Below are 26911 nucleotides of genomic sequence, written 5' to 3' on the forward strand. Positions count from 1 at the left end.
TATGACTCAAGAAAGGGGAGGATCAGAGTACCTCCTTCTTTATACATAGTCACAGGAAATCTTGTGGCTCCAAAAGGCAGAACCTAGGGTTAATATGGAAAAATCTCATTCTTTGGAGTTCACTAAGAATCAACGACCCATAATAGTGCTCCCATGTATTGATGGCTATAACTTGTCAAAGAGAATGGTGGTTAAAAATCTGGTTCTTTGGTTGGAAAAGGATTTAACCTTGAACATTCTGATTACATCTATAGCTTAAGTGACCCTGGGCAAGTCACTTAAGCCTCTATTGTACCAGGTACAGAACTTAGATTGTGAGCCCTTAGGCTGCATATAGAATATATGTTAACCACTTTGATTGTCCCCAAAGAAAGGCAGTTTATCAAACCCATCACCCTTATTCCTTACCCTATGTACCATTTATTAGTTGATTGATTCTTTGGTGATTCAATTCTTTATTGGATCAAAAGGATGTGGTCAATACCTGCATATGTTAGATTAAAATTAGACTACTGTAACAGTCTTTACTGTTGGCTTTCCAAACACCCCCCCCCCACCAACAAACCAACAACCCACACTTAAGACAGTTAATACAGAATACAGCTGCCAAATTTTTGATGAATAAGAAATCTATTGACCTTTTCTTAATCTCCAGTTTCAGTGGATCTTCATCGGTTACCGATTGAATACAGAATTTGTTAAAGGCTATTTTCTTTACTTCCCCTTTTACAAAGCCGTGGTAGCGGCTGCTACGCGGCAAATGCTCCAACGCCCATTAAATCCTCACGGGCATCGGAGTGATTACCGCAGCAGCAGCCACTCTAACGTATCTTTGTAAAAGGAGCCCTTAGATTTTAATGATTTTAAACAAAGAAGGCCCTGTGTACATACATAACTTGTTGAGTAGGTGTGGTACCTCTAGGAGGTTGTGTTCTTCACAGCATTTACTTGCCGTACCTAGCACAGTGAAGTTACAAGCTATTTGCATGTGGGCTTTTATGGTACTGGGCTACAATGCCTTTTGGAACTTCATTGTGAGAATCATTATCTTACTTAACCCCCCCCCAAAAAAAAACAAAAAACCATGGCTTTATGCTAAGATGGGGGGGTGGGGATTAGGAGTGTTGTCTTTTAAATACTTACTTAAATAGACTTAGTAGAGAAAGAGAGATTGTTCACCCTCTCCAAGGTGGAGAGAACGAGAGGGCACTCGCTAAAGTTAGAAGGGAAAAGATTCCGTACAAACGTAAGGAAGTTCTTCTTCACCCAGAGTGGTAGAAATCTGAAAACACCCTCCAGGGACTCAAGATGAAGTTAGACAAGTTCCTGCTGAACTGGAACGTACACAGGTAAGGCTAGACTCAAATAGGGCACCTGGTCTTTCACCTAAGGACGGACTGCTGGGCACTAGAGAATGACACAGGGAAAAATTCTGTCCCCGTCATCGCCCCGTCCCTGGACCACCATCCTCTTCACCGCCCCGCCCCGCCATCCCCTTCACCGCCCCGTCACCGTCCCCGCTGTACCTTTCACCGCCCCGTCTCCATCCCCGTCTTCAGCGTCTTCTCCTCTCCATCCCCCCACCCCAGCACCCTTCACGCGGTCCAGCTGCTCCCTCCCACTGGCCAGCCATGCTTTCCCTCCCTCCCTCCTTTTCCCTTACCTTTTCTTGTTGAAACTGGCGATTTCCATAAGGCTATGAGCTGTATTACAGCCGGAGCCTTGAAGTCGCGTCGGATTGCCTGCTAGAAAAGTCTCCTCCGATGCAACCGGAAACAGGAAGTTGTGTCAGAGGAGACTTTTCCAGCAGGCAACGCGACACAACTTCAAGGCTCCGGCTGTAATACAGCTCATAGCCTTATGGAAATCGCCAGTTTCAACAAGAAAAGATAAGGGAAAAGGAGGGAGGGAGGGAGATGCATGGCCAGCGGGAGAGAGTGGGCTGCCAGATCGAACGCTCGTTCACCGCGCGTTCAGGCTTATTCACCGCTCCACGGGGTGGTGAATGGCCTTGTCCCCAATCTCGCGGTGACTTTTTTTTTTGGTCACCGTTTTGGCGGGTTACCCGTGGCTAGCCGCGGGTAACAACCACCGTGTCATTCTCTACTGGGCACAATGGACCACTGGTCTGACCCAGCAGCGGCAATTCTTATGTTCTTCACAGAAAAATCTTCCTATGTGGGGTGAGAATCAAACTTTTTTATTTTACATTTTTATTATAACCCATCTCAGGCTTTTTGAGGATACACAATATGAATTTGAGTCAAGCAAAGGTAACAGAATACCTGGGCATGTGTCAAGGTCTGTCTTTTGCTGAGAAATCAATGTGAAGCATTTAGGAGTTCTGAACAGGAGATCCACACTGAGTTGAACCCTTCCCAGTGTGACAACCTCAAGGGCGCTACACTCATTGCCACCAAGATAAACCTTTCCCAGTAATACGGTACTTCCTTTATGAGCTCTATATTATCCAGCCTTATGGATCCCTCATTCACTATCTCTCTCCACACTGAGCTCTTCCCAGTACTACAATTTCATAGGCCTTATGTCCTACATTCATTTTCCTTCTTGGTACTACATCTTCAGGAGTCCCCTTCCCAGGGCTCAGGCCTCACTCTCTCAGAGCTACTGACCTGATAACGTCTTTCTATGTATCCTTCACTTCCAAACCTCATAAATCCATTCCTTAATGTCCATATCCCATTTGCTCATTGTATAGATACAAACGCTATTGTGGAGACATCAATTTCAGGTCGAACCATTGTGACATCATCACAATCTCTATTGGTCACTGATTCCATCCTAAGATGGTTTAGGTGAATACAGCTTGATCCGTCCCCAGCGAGGGGAGAAGAGCTGATGTGCAACCAGTGAACTGAGGCAGAGTCAGCAGCCACATCTGAAGGTCTCATTGTTACCCAGTGGCTTTCGGTAGCAGGAGGAAACTAAGCCACGTATATCCCATGGAGATGTGCAGGCTATGCCTCAAGTCTTGTGTCCGGATAGGAGTTATGGGAAGGGCTGGCTAGGTGGGCGATTGAAACTGGCATCAAGGAATAGACTAAGAGTGCCCAAACTCGTAAATATGATGAAAGTCCAAAGGAAGAGGCGGTCAACCACCATGGCGACATACTGCCAGTCCTCCTTCAGCTGTAAATACAAACAAAACATACAATCATTATAAACACCTAATCCAACACCACTCAGCATTATCCCAGGATTCCTCAAATGTGGACTTCCAAAACTGTGTGCAATCCTGAGATCCACGTGCAAATAAATTAGTTAATGCACTGATAATAATCTATAATTCGCTGCTATCAATTACTGTTGTAAGTTGGCTTTAATTTGGATATACACATAGGTCTGGCTATGTGCAACTCTAGACGGATCTGTACCAAAATCCTCTCAAGTGTAACCCCAAAGGAAGCGTGGCTATGGGAGGCGCAGGGGATGGGGATGGGCGTTCCATAACTGACTTTTCCGACTGCCAATTTTTAGGAAGGCTAAATCTTGGAAAAACTTACTAGTTCAAGTTACTTCTCAAACTAATTTTAAGAGTTTCAGAGTATTTTTAAAAACGTGATCTTTTTAGTAAATTTGTGTTAAAAGCAAAACGATGTGCGCTTTTTATAGTGGAAATGGAGACATCCATGTTGTGATGGTGTTTTTTCATGCTGCAAAACAATATTCAGGCTATCATGAAAATGTTTGCTTTCTCCTTTTTCTCACCACCCTGCCCTCGCTTTCTCTTCTCTCTTTCCAGCCTTCTTATTTCTTGAAGGCCTAGCTGTCATGCATTTCCAAACTCACTGCATCATAGTCTTCCTGCTCTTGCAACTGCTGGGCCACATACGTGATCGCATCCATGGCGGACTTGAGGTCTGGCGGGAGGATCAGCCACTGGCTGGGGCCTTCAATGAACTTCCGGAGATCTTTGCCAAAGGAGTCTAAATGGTACCTGAAGGAGAAAGGACGGTACAAAGTCATTAACCTATCGTGTGTCCCGGATGACGGGACATTCCAAAAATGTCATTGCCATCATGGATAAACAGTCTGTATGGACTAATAAAGAGCCAGGAACACAAAATATTTGAATTTACATACTTATGACTTATTTACATTATGTTTACAATAGCCGTAAATGATAACGGTGAATAATACAAAACTTTGCTAAAATAATTACAATTGGAACCAGCGTAACGTAAAATTTATTACGATAGGAAAAGGTTAAGGGAGCTCTAGAGCTTTGGTTCCCAAATTCTGAACTCGAGAACCTCTGTCAAGTCTGATTTTCACTCAATATCCAGAAGTAAAAATATATGTGGACTCTAGGTAAGTACGCATTTGGTCTAAGAATCATATTCACTTTGTATATTTATGGTCACTCTGAAGACCCAACCTATCGGAGGTTCTGAATATGGGAAATCACAGCACCGGGTTGAGCTCCCGAGCATGGATGTGATAGAGGTAAGTTGTCTTAGAATGACATACCAGGGATAGTCATGTTTGGTGAAGGGTAATGCTTCTGCACTGGTCACTGTTTTTGAGGTTCATGTACATTTGGCCCTCAACTGTATTGATAGATGATCAACTCATTCCTTATAGAGAAAGCATGAAGACATCTAGACTTTCCCTTAGACATATGTCTTTCTGTTTTAGATAATGAGAAAGGACACAATCTTATACAACTGTAGTCTAAAATAGACACAGAAAAGGCCTTGCAGGGCTCAGCAAGATCTGACTTGAAGGGCAAGGATGAAAATGGAAGGATTGATGGCCTCCTTGATCTCACCGGTTCTGCTTGGAGAAGGCAATGTCATTGACTGGTTTGCGAATGAAATATTCATCATTGGTGCGGGCTGCCTTCACCACAAAGTTCTCGTGCTTGACTTGTGTGGGCGTTTGCAGTGGGGTCTCCTTTTTGGGCCTCTGTAGCCTTAGATATCTGGGAAGCACGTTGATGAAAATCTGAATCCGTCAGGGAAAGGAAAGTGGGAGAAAGGGAAAGAAAGAGGAAATGTTATTGAAAACAGAAGCTGAGAAAAGGACGTCAACAGCTATAAGTAGACAAGGTTCACAAGAACAGAGCGAACAACAAAGAGGGCTTAATTACACTCCTTTCATCTCTATGAAGGCAGATATTCTGCTAGATCTCTAGGAGTCACCTTTACAAGCTTAGGCCTAGATTCATTACCCTTATAAATCTGTGGGCGATCTGATCGAATCTGTGGCCAGGCGACCAATTCACAACAAGTTTGCGTGCAAATTGACTTGATCAGAGGCACGCCCCACAGCGACTGCACGGATCGCTGCAGAGCGATCCAGACGCATGCGCAGACCATCTTCTTTGCCTGCAGATGGTGTGCACATGCGCTTGCTCTCCTGACTTCCCTCTCGCTCCCTAAAAGGACTGACAGCGCACTCCTCCATTTGCAGTTCGACATTTGCCTGACTTCTCTCGCTCTTGACCAATGACAAACCCAGAAGACGGAGGAGCTGGAGGGAGAATATGACGGGGGTCTCAGTTTTCATTGTTTGGGGGGTTTTTTTAAGCTTTATTGTCGTGAGCCCCTGGTTTTAACCCACGGGTTTAAACGGGGCTACACTACGGCGTGTTCTGTTCCAGTTAAAACCACGGGCTCGCACTGCAGGGAAGGGCAGAAGAGAGCAGGAGATTCGGGGCGGAAGAGAACAGGAGAGTCGGGGCAGCAGAAAGCAGGAGAGTCGGAAAGGACGTGAGTGATTGGTCCTCAGCAGTCACTTCTTTTTTGATTGGCCAGCCCAGTCGGTGTTCCTGAAATTGTTTAGTGAACCGCTGCCTTCCTACTTTTGCATGCGCGGATCGGATAGGGTGGAAGGTTAGTGAATCGGGTCGGGGTCGCAAACTGGTCAGGGCACAATCAGTAAGGTTAGTGAATCTAGGCCTAAGTCTGGCTTCTCTACTGAACATTAGAGGGACTAACAAATTTTTCTCAGTGGTACCGGGGAACTAGAACATACACTTCAAGGCTCTACTGGTGAGGATGGTAAATGGCACATACGAGGGGGTGCTGAAAAGGTCTCAGCCCAACCAACCAACTTCCTAAATTCTGAGCGTTATTTTGCCACTGGAGCTGAAAAAAGTGTTATCTTATGTTTTGACATTGTTTCCGATGAATGATTGAACCCTATCCGCGTCATTCTCTTCTTGGTTGGGCTGAGAACTTTTCCACAGCCCCTTGAAGTGTGAAGAGTAACCAGAGTTGAGAGAGACTGCGATGTCATAATGCTTCATTCCACCAATGAGAGTCATCCTCATCAGTGATGTCACAAGGGCTTGATTGTCCTATACTTGGCTCACTTTGATCATATACGAGGGGATGCTGGAAAGTTCTCAGCCCAACCAACCAACTTCCTAAATTCTGAGCGTTATTTTGCCACTGGAGCCGAAAAGAGTGTTATCTTATTTCATTAAGAGCCAATCTGCAGAAGCAAAATTCTAGGTTTTTGACATTGTTTCAGATCATTGATTGAACCATATTCACGCCATTTTCTTCTTGGCTGGTCTGAGAACTTTTCTGCACCCCTTCATACACTTTTATGTTTTTGTTTTTATGTGTGCTTAATTGCTTTTAGTCTTCATATTGAAGGCCATTTCCCTCTCTAGGAACCAAAGTTGGACTGAAAACCATAAAAGAGAATCTTGTGGAAGCCAAAATTGTTGGTTTTTTGGCAGGCTTTGATCTCTCTCCATTAGCTGAAAGAATATTAACCTCAGACAAAAAATAGAGATGCGAGGGGGTGCTGAAAAGTTATAGTATCACGCTGGTGTCTTTAAAGATGGTACACTTCCCCTTCCGTATTCGCGGTGGGTCGGGGCAGAGCCGGCCCGCGAATATTAAAAAACTATGAATAATATTTGGGCCGGTTCTGCCCCTAAGCCCCGCTTCCCCCGGCTATTTTTAGCCCTGAAAGCCCCCCCCTTATGCCTTACCTGGTGGTCTAGCGGGTTTTCAGGCAGGAGCGATGTTCCCACGCTCCTGCCCCGTGCAGATCGCTCACAGGAAATGTTTGCCTTGAGCTCCCGTAGTCTCTCGAGCCATTTTCTGTGAGCGATCTGCACGGGGCAGGAGCGTGGGAAGATCGCTCCTGCCCCAAAAACCCGCTAGACCACCAGGTAAGGTCGATAATCTCAGAAACCAGCTTGGACAAATAGAATAAAGTTTCTCAGCCGAGACTGATAAGTTCCACATTTGCATCATTGATTCTCAAAACCTCCCCCAACCATTATATAACACTCTAAAATTTTTAATTATATTCTTTATTGCTTCTCTAATAATGCTTCCTTCTTATAAAATTGCTGGTGATTTTCTTTCAAAATCTTAATGGCAAAGGATTATAATAATTTAGCTTAGATAAATGCCAAATCCATAGCCCAGTGGGACCCGTTTCGCCTTCTCAAGGGTTCCATAACAACGCTGTATTTCTGGCTGCGTCACTCCCGATTAGGACTGGGTGCTCAATGGTATCGAAAAGTTCTCAGCCCAACCAACCAACTTTCTAAATTCTGAGCGTTATTTTGCCACTGTAGCCGAAAAGAGTGTTATCTTATTTCGTTTCGAGCCAATTTGCAGAAATGAAATTCTCTGTTTTTGACATTGTTTCGGATCATTGATTGAACCATATCCACCGTCATTCTCTCGTTGGATGGACCAAGAACTTTTCCGTACCCCTTCGTATCACTTTCCTTGAATCATCCACATCAACAGTCTGATGATTTCCAACACTGTCCCCTGTACTTAAAATGAAGGCCTCTCTCCATTTAAGGCAGTGAAAAATCAAAGACATAAACAACAGAAAGTCAAGCAGATGAAGGTTTTTCAATCAAGTATGCATTTCTTAAAACTTGCTGTCATAGTTGTAAGAAAAATTCTTAGATATGGCTTTTTTCAGATTATAATTCATGTTATTCCTCTTATTTCGAATGAGTGTTCAGAAGAAGAGGGTTTACCATTTAAAAGAACGAAGTTACAGTGGAATGCCCTGGATTAAAGTCCACTGCCCTGACGACTAGGCCGCCTCCTTTGCTCTGCAGGGACGTCTGTGCGGCCATTTATGTACTCATGCTGCCAGACAGACATCTTTGTCTATGGTATTTTGGCATTCATAACTTGGACATTTTATTTTGGAACATGGCTGTTCATTTGGGATGTTCTCACATTTTTTTTTCGAACAGGAATCTCTGACGTTCTTCCTGTTCAAAACGGGCTGTATCTTTTTTTTTTTTGGACTTTAGGAGCAGGCCGTTCTTATTCTGACTTATGAGTATTGTGGTGGGGGGGGGAGGAAAAATCCCATAATCGAGTTCCACAATGGGAGAGTAAGTTGCCAGAATCCAGGGATTTAATATAACGCCGTAATCGGCAGTAGGCAAACATATCACTGGGACGTTGATATAATGAATATTGTTCTGCTTAGTACATGTCACTGGCCAATCTGCTGAATGGGATATTCAGCGTGAGAGAGCTGACCATTTCCCACTGAATATCGGCAGTTAGCTGACTGTGTGTTATTCCTGGCCGGCCATATAGGGCCTCTTTTACAAAAGGCGCGCTAAGCGTTTTAGCGCGGATTTATCACGCGCTGAATCAACACATGCGCTAACCGTTAACGCGTCCATAGGATAACATGCCCACGTTAGCGTTTAGCCCGTGTTTAGCGGGCGCTAATATTTAGCGCCCGCTGAAAAGCATAGCGCACTTTTGTAAAAGAGGGGGGGGATAGTGCTGAGCAGTGGCGCAGCGAGGGTGAGCGGCATCCGGGGCGGTGGCGCCCCTCCCCCGCCCTCTCCTGCTGCGCACGCGCACCCCTTACCCGTACCTTTTTAACTGCAGCGCAAGCGGCCGGCAGCTTACCGCCCACGTTAGCTTTTGGCGCTCAGACATCACTTCCTAGGTGCGGGTCCCAGAAGTGACGTCGGGGAGAGCACCGAAGCCGTTGCGGGCAACAAGTTGGTGGCTGCTCGCGCTGATGTGAAAAGGGTTCGGGGGAAGGGGCGCGAGGGCGTCAGGGGGAGGAGTGGGAAAGGGGGGGCGGAGAGGAGGAGGACCGCCGGCACCCCGCACAAGATGGTGGACTGCCCTCCTTGCCCACCTTCTTACTACACCACTGGTGCTGAATATTGGGCGGAAAGTGCTCATTTATGAGTCCAAGCATATTTTCATCGTCTGTTCTAATTAGTCTCTCTGTGCAGCCTGTTTTCCTGCATTACATGTTGCACTTTTCTGCACACCATTTGGAATTATGCCCGTGCGGTGTGTTCCGACGTATCACTCAGAGCTGGGAGTGTAACTTAACACACCCGATAATCTAATCTCACCTCTGCCCTTGACTCTTTGGTTGATCCCAGGCAGCCAAATCTATTGATGGACATGCTCAATTCCCCTTCTGCATGTCTCCATTTAATCCTCCCATTACCCTTTGCACCCACTCTGTTCCCTGATCCCTTCTCACCAGGCGCACCCACTGTGGCATCTCATGGGTGTTTGGTGAACGGTGGTGCAGGTTAAGGACCACTACACTGAGGATGACCGAGAAGGTCACCATCATCATGGTGAACATCAGATAGTTGACGATGATGGGCACGCTCAGAGAGGTTTCTGGCACTTTGTTAGCGAGCAGCAACAGGAAGATAGTCAGTGTGAGGAGCGCAAAGATGGACAGAGTCATCTTCTCACCTAAGAGGCAGAAATGCACACGGGTTACTGATGAGGTTTATGATGCAGCAGGAGGAGTGGGAGGAGCACATGGAGACTAGGAATGGAAGAGATTCCTGCGCTGTCTCTGGGCAGTGGGCGAGAATGGGAATGGGGAAGACTGTGGTTTATCACCTTGGGTCTCCGAGTGGAAACTCCGGTGTTTCTGGGACGATGTCAGTGTGAGCATGGAGACTCCTGAAGACATGGCAGGACTGGAAGTAGGAACCTTTGCAGGGACTGGAGATTTCTCTGGTGTCCCTGGCCCAGATGGAAGATTGAGATGGGGATTTCTGGTCTTTTTCACTAGCACAGGTCTGGGAACAAGGATTCCCAAGGTCCCTGACTAGTATTTGGTATTTTGGAAGAGCTGTATATCAAGGGACCAGGGGAATATCTGAGATGCAGCTGGGGACAGACTGCAGCTTGGAAGTGGGGACTCACCAGCATCAGGTGGGAGATAGAAGACAGTGATGGCAATGATGGTGATGAGCACACATGGCACGATTACATTGACAATGTAGAAGAGTGGTTTACGGCGAATGATGAGGTAGAATGTGATATCTTCATACAAGTCATCCTCCGGGATTGTGTTCCGGCATGCTGGCTTGTGCCAGATCTCCCACTGGCCATTGTCTGTGAAAAGGTGGAGGGCAGGGGGAATTGAGAGAAGGGAGCAAGGAGGGATGAAAAAAGAGTAAGAAAGAGAGGGATGGAGGAAGAGATGAAAAGGAGAAGTTGAAAAAGGTACGGTAGGAGAGAGGGAAGAGTTATAGTAGAGGAAAGGAGGAAGAGATGAAAAGGAAATAAAAGAAGGAAGGTAGGAAGAAAGGATGATGATGGGAGAGAGCAGGAAAGAGTAGGTGGAAAAGACAAGGAGGGATAAAGTGAGAGAGGAAAGGAGGAATGGATGAAGAAGAGAGTGAAGGAGGGAATGTGGAATGGATGAGGGCAAAAGTAAGGATGGATAGGAGGAAGGAATGAGAAGGAGGGATGAAAAGGGAGAGCAAAGGACGAGTGGAGGAAAAGATGAGAAGAGATAGAGCAAAGGAGGGAAGGAGGAAGGGACAAAAACAGAAAGAGAGCAAGGGAGATAAAAGTAAGGGATGGAGGGAGGGAGAGTGTGAAGGAGGAAAAAGGTGGAGATGAGGGAGAGTGTGACGGAGAGAAAACAAGTAGAGATGAGGATGGAGAGAGTGAAGGAGAGGAAGAGGATGGAATAAGGAGGGAAAGAGTGAAGAGAGGAGAACAAAGTGATGAGGAGGAAGAGAAAGGAGGAGAGGGCAGAGAGTGAAGGAAGGGAGGTGGTAGTGATGAGAAGGAAGGGATAAGGAGGGGGAGATAGTGAAGGAGAGGAGGAGAGAGGGAGAGATGAGAAGGGAAGTTAGGAAGAAAGGATGAGAAGGGAGAGAGTCAAGAAAGATTAAGTGGAGAAAGGTGGAAGGAAGGGATGGAATGAGAGAACGTGATGTAAGGAAATTGAATAGAATTGTTCACTCTTGAGGCTTAAGTCATGTACTTGTCAGGCACCATCCTTGTGTGCCATATTTGTTACATGCATTCCAAAAATAATGTGTGCATCATTCATCTATGTATATTATTATTTTTGTGTACATGAAGCTCACATGAAACATGAGCTCATGTCATAAAAAAAATTGATTTGTTCTTGTGTGCCAGAAACACTCCCCACCCTCCACTGAGTGTGGGCTCACCCACAAATGAATTCTGAAAAACGACCACTTCCTTCACTTCCTGGCCCTTCTCGTCCAGGGCAAGCAGGAGGGAGATCTCCGAGGTATCATACGTGTAGGAGCGGAAGACCATGGTGCAGTTCTGCCAATCAAAAGGAAAGTACCTGACCTGTGGAGAGAGAGGGTAAAGGTCAAGGACTATCCATCCACCTATGACCTCACACCCATTAAACTGAAAAGGAGGTTTGTAAAACATTGACTGAGCTAAGGAATAGTCAGGGTCACAGGTTAGAAGAATGAGAAAATGGAAGAACCACAAAACCGGGAAATGGCTCTCAGCTCTGTCCTCCAGTGCCCTCACCTGGATGCTGCAGCTGCTCCGAAACAGCGCAGGCGGCTGCCAGCTCACTGTGCCCTCATGGGTGACCAAGACGTCCACAGGAAGTGACACTTCAAAATTACCATCATTACTGCTTGAGAAAAAAAGAGACCAGGTTAGGGGGGTGGGAGCTAAGGAAAGGCAGAGGGAGAAAAAGAGACGGGGAGGGGTGGAGACAGCGAAAAATGGAGGGAAGGAGAGACAGAGAGGGAAAGCGGTAGATGAAGAGAAAGAGAATGGGAGGAGAAAGATGGAGAGACAGCTGTAAACAGAAGCGATATAGCCTTTATTTTTATATACCGCAATACCACAAACAGTTCAAAGCAGTTCACAGAGGAAGAGACTGCATACAGACAGCGAGATTAGAGAAAACTTTTGAAATTACATTAGCATGTTAAGGTTAGTCAGATTTATCTGGAAGGGTTTTAGAAAGTGGGCGTCTGAGAAATTTTGTCAAAGAGATAAGTTTTGATTGACTTCCTAACAGTTTGATAAGATAGTGCGACCGAGATAAAGTTGGTTAAACATTTGTTCCATTTGCCTGCTTGGAATGATAATGTTCCTCCTTGTGCAAGATCGTCGTGTAGGTGACACGCTGGAATATGCACGCTTAAGTGCTAGCATTCTGAACATTTACAATGGGTTTATCGAATTGCACTTATACATTATGGCAGTGTGCACCTGTAGTGCAAATTTCTGCACATGTATTCTCCCGGTCATTTTTAGACGTGCCTAAATACTGTTTGGGCCCTTCCTACTCTCAGGTGATAGGAAATGCACTATTTCTGTTTCACCAGCAGATGGCAACAGATAAAGGGATTTAAGGCCCAGAAGAGTAGAAGGAAAGTGATGAGAAGAACACAGCCACAACTGAGAACTTTTAGGCCTCAAATTCTCAGGAAGGAGTGTACGTGGAAAGAAAAGGAAGAAAAGTCATGATTGTAGTAAACTAAGAAGTCAAAGATCCGAAACATTTCATTAGTCTACTTGCCTTTATTAACATATCAAGGAAGTATGTAAGTCAAGGGTGGGGTTGCCAGATTTTCCTTTCGGAAAATCCAGACCCCTAGCCCTGCCCCCAGGCTCGCCTCGTTCCCCCATCCCCGCCCATATCCCGGCACCAAGCCTGCCCTAGCTCTGCCCCCCACTGCCTGCTCTTGGGCACATGCGCGGACGCTGCGTGATGATGTCATCGCGTGACGGCCGCGCATCGGCGGATGTCCTCCCTGCCCGACACAGCTTTTCAATACCCGGATGAAAGGAGTTCATGTCTAAATATGTATACTCTGGAGGAGAGGAGGGACAGGGGAGATATGATACAGACATTTAAATACTTGAAAGATATGAATATAGAACCAAATCTTTTCCAGAGAAGAGAAAATGGTAAAACTAGAGGGCATAATTTGAGGATGCAAGGAAGAAGACTCAGGAGCAATGTTAGCAAATTCTTTTTCACAGAGAGGGTGGCAGATGCTTGGAATGCCCTCCCGAGGGAAGTGGTGGAGAAGAAAACGGTGATGGAATTAAAAAAAACGCATGGGATACACATAGAGGATCTCTAATTAGAAAATGAAGAATGTAAATTAAAGAGCTAAGGCCTGGTGTTGAAAAGCTGTCCGGACCCCCAGACGTGTCCTTGAAAAGGAAGACATGTCCGGGGAAATCCTGGGGGCCCTTTTCAAATTTGGGATATGGGGTAGGGAGATCGGAAGTTGTGTTAGGGGTGGGATGGAAGACCGGAGGATGTGTTACCCCCCTGAAATCTTGTGGTTTTAAACTTTCCTTAGCCCAGTAAAGAGATAGTTTCCTCTCAGTTGTGCTGGTTGCTTGCAGGAATGAAGTGACACAGGAGCTCCCTCACTCACTTGTTCATGAGGAAGACGTCCGGTTGCCAAATTTTGTCCGCAGCGATGCGCAGTGCCTCAAGGCCCTGGTACTCGGCCGGAGACCACGTCAGCCGATAGTCCTTCCATATCTGTGGGGGAAGTAGAGAAAGAGACAAAAAGTGTACAAGGGAGGAAGTGAGGCAATGAAGAGAGAACGAGAGAGAGGGGGAACAGAGAGATGATGGGGTCTTTCAATGACTTTGGGATGAGTCACTTTCTCTCCCTGTGTCTCGGTACTAATCCCCGGCTCTGTCTCTGAATCTTGAGCTTAGTCAGTTTATCTCCCGGTCTCAGTACTAATCCCAGCTCTGTCACTAACCCCTGAAGGGACACGTCTTGTAGTTTTCCATATGCTGTTTAAAGTTGTAAGAAAAACCAGACCCTGTTTGTTTTTCCTTCTCTGAAATACTGCAAGGACATTTATGTTTGAAAAGATGTGTTCTTATCTTGTTGTGAAGTGAATTCAATTGTTTTCATAAGCCGTATTTGCAAACAGCTTTAGATAAGAGGCTCTGCTGACCAAGGCTTTGCTGACCCTTTGGACTTTAGTCTTTAGATAGAAAAATGCTGATTTCTTTTAAAGTTTCATGTGACCTGTATCCATATATGGTTTGCATTTACGTCACATGCTGACACATGCTGACAACACTGATTCATGTAAAATGATATAAAAGAGGTGTAAAGCTGACAATAAAGCGGACATGTTTGGAAGATGATTTCTTGTCTTTAAGATATGTCCCCATGTGCATCTGTCTTACTAATGACAGAGAGAAAGTATGGGGCAGGAATTGAGACCTAATCCTTATCAACCCCCTCTTCTCCGAAACCACGCTAGCGGTTTCTAGCGTGGGGAGCCGTGCTGAATGGTGCGCGCTGCTCCCGACGCTCATAGGAACTCAATGAGCGGTGGGAGCAGCGCGGCTCTCTGCGCTAAAAAGCGCTAGAGCGGTTTCTTAGAAGAGGGGGGTAATTCGAGGTGAGTCAGTTTATCTCCCTGCTTCAGTATTGATCCCTAGCTCAATCCCTGAGGCCCAGATTCTCAAAACTTTAACGCCGTTGCTAAACTGTTTTCCGGCGGTTTAGCCTGTACACAGTTTAGTGGCGGATTATCCAAACGGATTATCTTTGTCTTTAGCGAGGTTTCTAGCAGTCTCCGACACTGACATGGAAATGGGCTCTTCAACACTGAAAGAGCCCTCTGGTAGATTCTTTAAAAAATGCCGAGCCATTTTCAAAAAGCATCGTTGTCTTTCGGTGACAAAAATAAGAGACTGGTCCAGGGGTGCCAGTCAGTGTCAGAGACTGCTAGAAAGCCCCTGTGTTGTGATGCAGAGGGAGAGATGCCCATTCTCTCCGCTGCATCACAAAATCCCTATCCTGCAGTGACTGCGAACATCCCACCCCCTCTGGAATGGCGGTGACACCATCCCTGCAGCAGCCTATACACTCCCTCTGCCCTAAAATCCCCACCATGACCCATTCCCACAGTGGGAGAGATGCCTACTCTCCCTTGCTGGCAAGTGACCCCCCTCCCCAATCTCCACCACCCTTCTCCCCCTTACCTGAAAATAGATGACCCGGAAGGACGTGGACTCCCTCCTCCCAACTGCCTGCCTGCATCGTCTAAAATGGGCCTTCCCTTCCCTGGTGCATCTTGGGATCCACCAGGAAGGGGCCTAAGGCTCTGATTGGCCTGGATGCCACATAGGAGGGATACACCAGGAAGGGGCTAAGGCTCTGATTGGCCCAGGTTGTATAAAGCCCCTCCCATGGGCATCTCTCTCGCTGCAGGGGGGTCGCGGCAGGGATTTTAGGGCAGCGGGAGAGTGTGGCCATTTCAAAATGTCAGGCCTCCCCCTTCCTTTTGCATCCTGGGATGCACCTGGGGAGGGGCTTAAGGCTCTGAATGGCTACTGTTATGATGATCATTTTGGCAAGGGGGGTACACTGGATGAAAGCAGAATGGATTGGGTTCTACTCTCAGTGCATTTTTTCTAGTAAAAAAAAAAAAAAAAAGGTGCCAGTACTAAAATGCCAGGCCATTGTTCAGGGGTGGGGGATCAATGAGGGACCTGCCCCACAGTAGCCAGGCCTCCTGCAACCAGGCACAAAATCTATGAAAAGGTAGACTTGGTGTACAGAGCCTCTTCAAAATGGCGGGCCTTCCCTTTCCTGGTGCATCCTGGGATGCATCGGGGAGGGGCCTAAGGCTCTGATTGGCCCAGGTGTCTAAAGCCCTTCCTGTAGAAGGGCTGGGAATATAAGGAAAAAAAAAAATGTGAAAAAAGAAATGTATTCTACACTGGTGTTGGCTTGGGATATCTTTCATGGCTAATAAACTGCATAACACAATGAGATCCTGTTTGGTTGTAAGGCACTATATTATTAATCTAAATAATTATAGTTTAACATCATTCTTTACGTTTAATTATAAGCTTACCAAATTCAAGTAGACCTTAGTGGCCAGCTCTTCGTCCTTCTCATTCTGTAGCAAGAGAAAATACAGATCACATAAAACTCAAGACAAGAGAACAGGTGTGGAGATATAATTCCAAACCAACAACAATTTCCAGTGTATAAAGGTTTCAGGCCCCCGTTATTCACCCTCCGAGACTTCAATATCATCATCCCCTTAAATATCTCGGTCTCCACCTCATTCACCTCCAGAGACTCCAATGGCATCACTCCCTGAAGTATTGGTCTCCAAAGCATGACCCCAGGGCCACATGTGGCCCCCCAAGGTCCCCCACTGAGGCCCTCGTTTGGCTGAAACGATCGTCAAGAGCTGTAAACGCATTAATTTCAATCTTGCCCACTTGATATAGTAACTTGCAAATGATCCCTTTGACAATCCAGAATCAAGTGCGTTGTTAAAACTATATCCCCAAAGTACTGTAGAATCAATATTAGTATAATAATAATAATAATAACTTTATTCTTATATACCGCCATACCCAGCAAGTTCTAGGCGGTTTACATCAATTAGCAAATGACCTGCATTGACAAGCAGATTTACAACAAATTATAAGCAGATTTACAATAAATTACAACAATTTACAGCAGTCAGCAATGAAATTACAGTATGAATTTTTAATGTTTAATAAATGCAAACATAATAAAACTTTACAAATCGCAGATACCTCGTGGTCCTATGCAATGTACAAAAGAGAAAACCAGCGCCCTAACTGTTGAACTTACAATCAAAACCATACAATAATCATATTCCAAATTTACTGAACAAATGAGGTTTCATTAGTCTTCTAAAATGCATGTAAGAAAAATGATAGTGAAATTAACGGTCAAATTATAGACTCCCTTTTGGCCACTTGGTAGGAAACTAGACTGGTTACATATCTTTTATACCTGACCTCCTTTATGATTAATTATTTCTATAGCTCTACCAGACGCACGCAGCGCTGCACAGATGGAAAAGCGAAATAAATAATATTTTGCAAAGATCATTTTGGTAAAGAAAAAGAAAGATGAACCTGGCCTGGCCTGGATTGGAAGCCAATGTAATTTCTGGTAATAGGGGAGCGTAATGGGGGAGAGGGTGGCGCAGTGGTCAAAGCTGCAGCCTTATCACTTAATCCCCTATTATGAGCCCACTGGGAAAGACAGGGAAAAATGCTTGAGTACCTGAATGAATTCATGTAAACTGTTCTGAGCTTCCTTGGGAGAACAGTGCGCGGCTGCTTAAATTGTTGAATCTCCTCCTCTGACGCAACCGGAAACTAGGAAGTTTGGTCAGAGGAGAAGATTCAACAGCTCAAGCAGCCGCGCACGTGGCTTATCGCAAGCGTGTGGCTGGGAGAAGAATTAAAATCGGACTCAGCAGGCACCTAAGGTGAGGTGGAGGGAGGGAGATGGCAGGACGCGGCAATCAGGCGGGAGGGGGCTTCTGGACCACACGATCCGTGATCGCGCATGTTCCCTCACACTAGTCGTGGGGACGGGGCAGGCACACTGGTCGCGGGGACGGGGCTGGATCAGTGGTCGCGGGGATGGGGTGGTGACAGGGATGGTGGTCGCAGGGACGGGGACAAATTTTTTCCCCGTGTCATTCTCTAGTTCAAACTCCTCTTACTGACCTACAAGTGCATTCGCTCCACAGCGCCACATTAACTCTCCTCTCTCTCCACATCTCCCTGGGCACTCCGCTCATCAGATAAGTCTCTCTTATCTGTACCCTTCTCCTCTGCTGCTAACTCCTGTCTCCGTCCCTTCTACTTTGCTGCACCGTATGCATGGAACAAACGGCCTGACTTGGTATGTCAGGCTCTCTCTCTGGCAGGTATTTCGATCCAGACTCAAAGCCCACTTCTTTGAAGCTGCTTCAGTTCCAAACTCCAACCCACCTGCTAAGCACCAATTACATTCCATTGATGTCTTCTATCCCGCCAATACCTTTCAGTTCTAGGCGTTTTACAACAAGAAATTAGGCTGGGCATTCCCAGGGAGATTACAAGGTTGATAGCTATAGCATGCGTCGGGATCTGGGAAGGGTCGAGACGGTTTGGTTAGATCATTTGACAAATTTCTTGAATAGTATGGTTTTCAGCTCTTTCCTGAATGTTTTGTAGTTGGGCGTCGTGGTCAGCAGATTTGAGAGGTGGCGGTTGATATTCGCTGCTGTCGTGGCTAGTAGACCGTCATATATTTTTTTGCTTTGTATGCCTTTGATTGGGAGGTGGGTAAAGTGTGCTTGAGTTCTCCTTGGTCTGGATGTGTTTTTTTCTGTTTTCTCATTCCCTCACCTGAGCAATGTGTATTGGTGCACTTTCTTGTCTGTCTTGCAAACTTGGTAGTGCATTGATTGCTAGTTCAGAATCAGCCAACAGCGATCCAGTCGGTATTACCGACCATCATTAGTGAATCCAGGCCTTAGTCTTTTCACCCCTTTAATATCTGTTCCCCCATCTTATTCACCTCTGGAGACTCCAATGACATTCTCAGTTCCTATAAAAGTCAGGTGTTCCTTTCTCTCTTATGTTTCACTATGATAGCTTCTACTTACCAGACTGATGAACTGGGACAGGGTCATGCCTACCCTCACCTGCACCTTATCCCCGTCTGTCTTTGCTGGCCGGATCACAGGATCATAATCTTTGAACAGCGTTTCCATCAAACGTCCCTCTGTGTCTGACAGCCACATACCTACACCAGAGAACCAAGAGGAGAAGAAATGGTCCTAGATCATTTCTATTTCAGAGATCTCTACAACAAATTACAGTAATGTTAAATAGATTCATTTTCCAATGGAAGGACAGTTCTCAGACAAGGAGACAGGATATGAGGCTGCCTGGGAGAGGTTCAGTTGTAACATTAGAGAATAGTTAAGCTCTAGAATGCATTGCAAGAGGTTATGGTAAGAGCGGATAGCGTAACTGGTTTTAAGAAAGGTTTGGACAATTTCTTGGAGGCAAAGTCCTTAATCTATTATTGAGAAAGACACGGGGGAAGCCACTGCTTGTCCTGGATCGATAGCATGTAATGTTGCTACTCCTTGGGTAGGGACCTGGATTAGCCACCGTGAGAATGGGCTACTGATCTTGATGGACCATTGGTCTGACCCAGTAAGGCTAGTCTTATGTTCTTAGGATGAAGTTAAGAGGTGATGGGCTCAGGAGTAATCTAAGGAAATACCTTTTTACAGAAAGGGTGGTAGATGCGTGGAACAGTCTCCCAGAAGAGGTGGTGGAGACAGAGCCTGTGTCCGAATTCAAGAAGGCATGGAATAGGCACGTGGGATCTCTTAGAGAGAGGAGGAGATAGTGGATGCTGCAGATGGGCAGACTGGATGGGCCATTTGGCTTTTATCTACCGACATGTTTCTATGTTTTCTATGTAACCTAATTGATTAATGAACCAGTCACCAGTTAGGGGTTGCACATGCATCTGGCTGGGAGATATTCTCGAATCCCGGGTGCCAAAATCCCAGAGCGTGCAACTCAAAAGAGAGCGCGACCATGTAAGGGGTCTGGGCAGGTCGGGGCATTCTCAAAAGATGTGTTCAGTGTTATAGGATTCTGGGGATCTGCGTCCAACTTGCGGCACCAGGATTTAAACCAGCACTGAATCGATTGGTGTGAGTCTTCAGACCAAAAGTTAGGTGGCATAGTAAAAGGAGGGGCGGTGTGTGTGCATGGGGTGCAGACCACCCTGGGGGGGTGCTGGCTCCTCTCCGTCACGCCCTGCCACGCTCGCGCCATCCCTCCCCCCCCCCCCCCGCTAGTGTGAGCAACTTCTGCCTGTTGCTTGCGCCAGCCTGGTTCCCCTCTGAATCGCTTCTGGGTCACGGGGCCAGGAAGTAATATCAGAGGGAAATCCAGCGCTGGCGTGAGGAGCCTGCTGCCGAAGCCGCTTGTGCTGGTGAAGATTTAGAGCAGAGGTGTCCAACCTTTTGGCTTCCCTGGGCCGCATTGGTCGAAATAAATGTTTCTGGGGCTGCACAAACGTGCAAACGCTGCAGCAAGACAGAGGAAGGAGCCGTCAAGACGGTAAACACCAGGGGGCAGCAGAGGAAAACACTGCATCACCCTTGACCGGGGCTGCACAAAATACTTCACTGGGCCGCAGGTTGGACACCCCTGATTTAGAGGTTCGCAGGGATGTGGAGGGAGAGCACAAGTGTGGAAGGATACATAGTCATATGCGTGCTAGAAAAATGCACGCAGACAATTGGGCGCAGATATTAGAGTGCAAGATATTTGCGCGCAGGCGATATAGAACTCACTAAGACCAATACCTGCAACAGACAGAGTCACGTCGAGATAGAAGGGCGTGTTTTATATCAGTACATAAAAATATGCACGTATGTAACCATAGTAACGGAAAATGCACTCGCGTAACTCGGGGCAACAGAAAATGCTCTTCCGACGGACATTTCGGTTTGCGCATGCTCATACACATGTGGCCTCGCGCGAACGTCAGGCTCGCCATTTGCACGCATGACAGCACGCCGTTTGCACGCATGTGCATCCACATTTGCCCTTCGCGCGCATACCATCAAGGTATGCGTGTGCGCATTTACGTTTCGCCCTATCACCCCACGTTTTGTCATGCGCGCGACTGCACGGAGTTGTCGCGCTCGCGAGTGGCTTGCACGCTGTGGCGTTGGGCGTGAGTGTCTTGCGCGTGATTGTCTGCGCACATTTGTCTTGCGCGAATTTGACCAGCCACCGTGTAGAATGGGGGCAGGAAGGAGCGGGAGGGGAGGGCGGCGCCTTCTACCCATACTACGCCACTGCTTTAAAGAATAGCACTGATTTCTAGTAAAATAATACCGTAATTTCTCCCCTTAGTGTGACAAGTTTGTCTCTGATAACCAGACCCGATATTGTGATGTCATAATGCCTCATTCTACTAACCCTCATCAGTGATGTCATAATGGCTTGATTGTTCTATACTTGGCTCACTTTTATTAGCAGTGATTCCCATGTCTAAAAACATTTCTTTTCTCTTTAGTTGAGGGGGAAGTCACTAACGTGGGCCACCATTAAGACATGACATTATATGTTAACCCCAGTTATTAGTAACATCGTGAAGCAATAATCGAAGCTTTTCCCGGACGTCCTAGGCAGAACTTACGTGTCGTGACTTAGACCAAAGTAAAACAGGTCTAAGTGCCCCAAAGGTGACAAAAGTGACAAGATGAACGCCGGAGGGTTTAAGGCATGACCCCCCCCCCTTTACTCCCACCACCCAGAGATGGGGGAAGAAGCAGCACATTGAGAGCTTGCGGTAGAGGAATCCCCATCAGCTGAGCTGGTTTCGGGGATTCCTGTCAGCTCAGCTGATGGGGATTCCCCTGCCAGGATTCCCCCCCCAACATCTCCCCAACATCCCTGGACCCCCCCCCCCCCCATCCTCAGCATTCCTGGACGTCCAAGATAAAATATAAGAGAGAGCAAATTTTAGAACAAGAGTTAGATAAAATAATATTTTATCTGGCTCCCCGTCGGGGAAACGAACCCTGGTCATATTTTTTATCTACCATATAAGGAATGTATGCGTACAAAGCACTGGATATGAGAGAAATTTCTAGAACAAGAGTTAGAAGCTGTTTGTGCAAGAAAGGTCCCTAAAAATCCCCAGAGATCATAGCTGAAGATTAATACATGAGACTGAAAGATGCCTAGACGCATATCTTAGGACTAACAGTATTGATATGTGATATGTGCTTTAGAGCCTCAGCCATAGAACACTTCAAAGGAGTGTTGCTTAAATGTTTCCCTGCTGATATGTTTCTGTACCAGTCCAGTGTAGAAACCACATGAAGTTAGTTATTAATAGGCCTTAGCAACAATTGACAGACTATTATATGAAACCTTTGACTGACATCTGGTGTTGAGCCCATCTGGGTTATTGATAACCCAATCCAAATTAAAAAAATTAACCTAACTGATTTCAGTTAACTGTGGAAAATGTATATGCAATTAGGTTGGAAATGTTACCTTGTAATTTGGATTTGAGGGTGGTGTGTGACATCGCATAAGCAATCGAACTGTGAAGAGCAAAAACGGGAAGACCCAATACTCTACAGAAAAAGGATCAACCCAACAAGGAAACACAATGTTTTTGACCTTCCTTTATTTCTTCAATCAATGTTAAGAAAACTAACGGACCTGATACGGGCCGTGTTTCGGCTAACAAAGCCTTTTTCGAGGGTCCGGTCGTCAAATAGTATGCAGGTACTGTGGAACTGATATCCCAAATCGCAAGATCCCTATGTCGAACAAAGCCGGGCTAGCTGCTAGTACATCTCCAGCCCCTCTCGAGATTATAGGGGAAGGAGAACCACAAAAGCCCCATCCATTCCGGCGCTTAAAGCGTCGCAACTGAGCCCTTACGGAGCATCACGATGCCCCCCCCAACCGCAGTCGTACCCCCCAACAAAAAGGGCAGAACGAGAAGGCTAGACAGAAAATCTCTCACTCCCCGACGAAGGAGTCGAAAAGCCGCTATACCAGTTTAAATTTTTGGGTAATTTTGATTTTAAGTTCCAACTCCTATCTAATTTTTAGGAAATTGATAAAAACTTATCTTTTTGTGACAAACTTTTGAAATCATTGAACTGTAATTCACTGCGTGTATAAATGAATTGTTATGTTATGTTATCTCTACATTTTCAGATATGTGCAGACCTCTCAGAGCAGGAAGTGACGAATGAGAAAGGACTTTTAGAGCAGAAAAAGTAAAATCTAGGGAAGTGCTGATAGACCCACCGGAGGCTGGAAGAACTCAAAGATTAGGGTTACCAGATGGTTCCAGGTCATGGAGGACAGTTTGAACAGTCCAAGTTTTCCTCCATTGCTTTCAATGGAAGAAAACCTCCCAGACTCTCTCAATCTGTCCTCCATAACCTGGGATCCATAAGAACATAAGAAGTTGCCCCCGCTGAGTCAGACCAGAGGTCCATCTTGCTCAGCGGTCCGCTCACGCGGCGGCCCATCAGGCCTAGTGCCTGAACAGTGGTCCCTGATTAATTTTGTAACTTACCTCTAATCCCATCCCTATAATCTACCTCTACTCTTATCTTATAATCTACCTCTACTCTTATCCCATCCCTATAATCTACCTCTACTCTTATCTTATAATCTACCTCTACTCTTATCCCATCCCTATAATCTACCTCTACTCTTATCTTATAATCTACCTCTACTCTTATCCCATCCCTATAATCTACCTCTACTCTTATCTTATAATCTACCTCTACTCTTATCCCATCCCTATAATCTACCTCTACTCTTATTTTATAATCTACCTCTACTCTTATCCCATCCCTATAATCTACCTCTACTCTTATTTTATAATCTACCTCTACTCTTATCCCATCCCTATAATCTACCTCTACTCAATCCCTTTGTCTTCCAAGTACCTATCCAAAGCTTCTTTGAACCCCTGTAGCGTGCTCCTGTTTATCTGGTAACCCTACTCAAAAAAGGAATCTGATGAGGAGGAGGAGGTTCAATGTGGTATGTGTCCAGCCCAAAGCAAGGCCCAGTTATCCACGACCTACACACTGCCTGTTCATTCCCACGCTCCGGGGCTCATGCTATCTAGGAAGGAGTGATGATGTATATGATGAGAAAGGAGATCCTGCACGTTTAAGAAGAACAGCTGGCGTCTCGTGTTACTGCGAGAAGCTGAGAGCAGAGCCTGCGTGCTGGCCTGGACCTGAGGATCAGACACTGGTGACTTTTTTTTTTTTTTTTCAATCCAGAAAAGGAGATGTCGGACGCTCAGCGGTGGGTTATTCCAAAGTGTCCTTTATTGGAGAACAGCAGTGAATCGAACGACAGCTTACAAACATGTTCCTCGCAACCGTGTCATCTCTCCCGCCGATGCTACTTCCGGGTGCTGTGCAAAGGAAGTGGTGTCGGTGGGAGAGCCAAGGGGGTCGCGAGGAGCATGCTGAAGTTCTTGTTGCTCGTGGGGGTGAACAGCTAGAGGTCCGGGGGATATGTGTGCGGCAGTGCGGCAGGGGGGGGGATCGGGGAAGGAGTGTGCGGAGGGGGTGGAGATGAGGGCAGGGGAGAGGCACCTCTCACCCTCACTACGCCACTGACTGGATTGACGTGTTTTGGTTTTTTTTTTTTCTTTATTCCTAAATTTTTGTTTTATTTAGATTTCCATTGTATTGTATCATGAGCTTTATTGTAACAGGTTTTAAACTTATTCTGTACTGAGTGGTATATAAAGGTATTAAATCAAATCAAACCCTGCTGAGTGAATCTGGTTGCTAGGCAATTGAGCCTTTGTACAGAATTATTCTGGGAAGGCGCTGTTGAGATAGTCATGAATATTCTAGATCTGGAAAAGTTATAGCTACCATTTTGTCAGAAAAATGTAAGAAACTTATCGTACAATTCTGGAGGCCGCACCTTCAAAAAGATATAAAAAGGATGGAGTCGGTCCGGAGGAAGGCTACTAAAATAGTACGTGGTCATCATAAGGCGTATGGGGACAGACTTAAAGATCTCAATATACTTTGGAGGAAAGGCGGGAGAGGGGAGATAGGATAGAGACGTTTAAATACCTACGTTAATATAAATGCACATGAGTCGAGTCATGTGCTAGGATCCCAGAAGAACTCCCCAAATCGTAATGATACATTTTGGTGGCACGCCAAACTCACGCTCTACAGTAGAATTAAGGGTCTTTGACAAAGTACTGGCCGCAGCTCACTATGAGCGTCGGAGCTGTGACCGCCGCGGCCAGGGCAAAAAAAAACGCGCTACGGTTTTGTAAAAAGGGGGAGGGGGTTGTCTACCCCCGTCTTCTTTATCTATATTCAGAACGAAAGGCCTTTTACTAACAGAAGTCAAAGAAACTCTGAAACTGACCTGTGTTTATGATAAGAGGCCTTCTTTTGGAAGAGTAAATCAATGTTAGTCTATTATTAAATATGGTCGAGAAATACGATGAAATATACCTTTTCTATTGTGCCCTTAGACCGTAGGCTTTTAGCATATTTATTTAGATTAAGTTTGGCATTCTAAAGAGGCGTCTCGCTGACGTTATGGATTTCCTGTGTAGATGGATCAATTAACTCATGTGCGGCTGGGGGTATAAATGTAAGCCTTTGGACTGCCGAACTTCAGGGAGCTTTGGAAGCAGAGAGATCTCTTTCCCAGTCTCCCCTCCCCGTTAACAAGACGCTTCATGCCGCTCTAAGAAAAGACCGGCTTTTACTGATCTCTTGCACTACCATGCATTTCATTTCTTAGAATTGACATATTCTCTTCAATATCATCGACATCTCAGGGGTACCTTGGAACGTGAAAGTTACTGGGGGGAGGGGGGGGGACACTGGTGATTTGCAAAAGGTGCCTAATTAAGGGCTCCTTTTTACAAAGCTGCGGTAGACGTTTCTACCGAGGGCTAAGTAAACGCTCCGATGCTCGTAGGAATTCTACCAGGGCTTGAAAATCCGTCCGGTCGTCTAAAAAGTTTTCCCAGACATCTGGCAACCCTACTTTGGGCACAGCTGTTAGGCGCGAGGCACGCACATTACCACATATCCCACACGGTGACGGGACTAGAGCGCGCGGATGGGCAGAGACAAGGTTATCATGCCGCTGTACCGGTCCATAGTACGCCCTCACCTGGAGTACTGCGTCCAGCACTGGTCGCCGTACATGAAGAAAGACACGGTACTACTCGAAAGGGTCCAGAGAAGAGCGACTAAAATGGTAAAGGGGCTGGAGGAGTTGCCGTACTGTGAAAGATTAGAGAAACTTGTTCTTAACCCTGGGACTGCCTGCATTAACCCTTCATCCCAAACTGTTCCATATCATATCTCCTCTTCTCTCAGTAAATTCTGTCAAAACCTTATCTCAGAACTTGAAGCCTTCTTTCCCGGTTCTCTTGCATATTGCCGAAAATGCTCTTTCCTTGCCGCTTGCCCTAGGCGACTTCTTACTCAAGCCTGATGGTTGGGCCGCAACTGCCTGGGAGAAGCAGATGTCCCCCCCTGGAGTGTGCAGTGAGAATGGAATGGTTCCACTAAGCCTGCATATGAATCGCCATCTCATCTACTGGGGGGTCTAAGCGGTCAAAAACCCGACACGGGGCCATGCCCGGTCACAGGGAGTCTGGGTGCATCTGTAGATGTGTGCCCATGTGCTTTTGCTGCAGAGCTGCCACGTTACCCGTTCCAGGAAGGAAACTTTTCTTCCAGTCCTGGTTTTAAACTTCCATCTTAAAGCAGTGGTCTCCAACTCAAACCCTTTGCAGGGCCACATTTTGGGTTTGTAGGTACTTGGAGGGCTTCAGAAACAAAAAGAGTTAATGTCTTATTAAAGAAATGACAATTTTGCATGAGATAAAACTCTTTATCAGACGTCCGGATTCACCCAGACATGTCCTCTTTTTAGAGGACATGTCTGGACGTCCGGATGGCTTTTGAAAACCCAGCATTTTGCCTGGGTTTTGAAAAGCTTCCAGCTCGGGACTGCATCGGGGAGGGCACGCGCGGATGCCATGCGGTGACATCACATGCATGTGCATGAAGTCATCGCATCACACCTGTGCAGATGCCCTCCCAAAGGGGCAGGGCTGGGTGGAACAGGCTGGGCATGGGGGCCGTGCCATGCGTCCGGATTTTACAATAGCAAAATCTGGTAACCCTACCCATAATGCAGCAACTCGGCAGCTCTGTTCTACGGGTGCCTCTCTGTTTATTTGTGCCTGCTGGAGGTGGTGGAGATGAGGCCT

At 46.2% G+C, this 26911-nt stretch overlaps 1 protein-coding gene across 2 annotated transcripts in view; it reads right to left on the reverse strand.

Annotated features, from left to right (window-relative positions):
* Positions 1-2054: 2054 nt before the first annotated feature.
* Positions 2055-26911, reverse strand: part of CHRNB1 (cholinergic receptor nicotinic beta 1 subunit) — a 33004-nt gene continuing 8147 nt past the window's right edge. For both annotated transcript variants that reach the window (XM_033923427.1, XM_033923425.1), the window contains exons 2-11: positions 18708-18847; positions 16131-16175; positions 13670-13779; positions 11787-11895; positions 11447-11594; positions 10179-10370; positions 9493-9716; positions 4793-4968; positions 3811-3958; positions 2055-3150 (exon numbers count right to left, since the gene is read on the reverse strand). In XM_033923427.1, the coding sequence (XP_033779318.1) occupies positions 3010-3150; positions 3811-3958; positions 4793-4968; positions 9493-9716; positions 10179-10370; positions 11447-11594; positions 11787-11895; positions 13670-13779; positions 16131-16175; positions 18708-18845 (1431 nt within the window). In that variant the 5' untranslated portion in view covers positions 18846-18847 and the 3' untranslated portion in view covers positions 2055-3009. The remainder of the gene's footprint in view (positions 3151-3810; positions 3959-4792; positions 4969-9492; positions 9717-10178; positions 10371-11446; positions 11595-11786; positions 11896-13669; positions 13780-16130; positions 16176-18707; positions 18848-26911) is intronic.

The sequence above is a fragment of the Geotrypetes seraphini genome, chromosome 16 (assembly GCF_902459505.1).
Source record: "Geotrypetes seraphini chromosome 16, aGeoSer1.1, whole genome shotgun sequence".
NCBI lineage: Eukaryota > Metazoa > Chordata > Amphibia > Gymnophiona > Dermophiidae > Geotrypetes > Geotrypetes seraphini.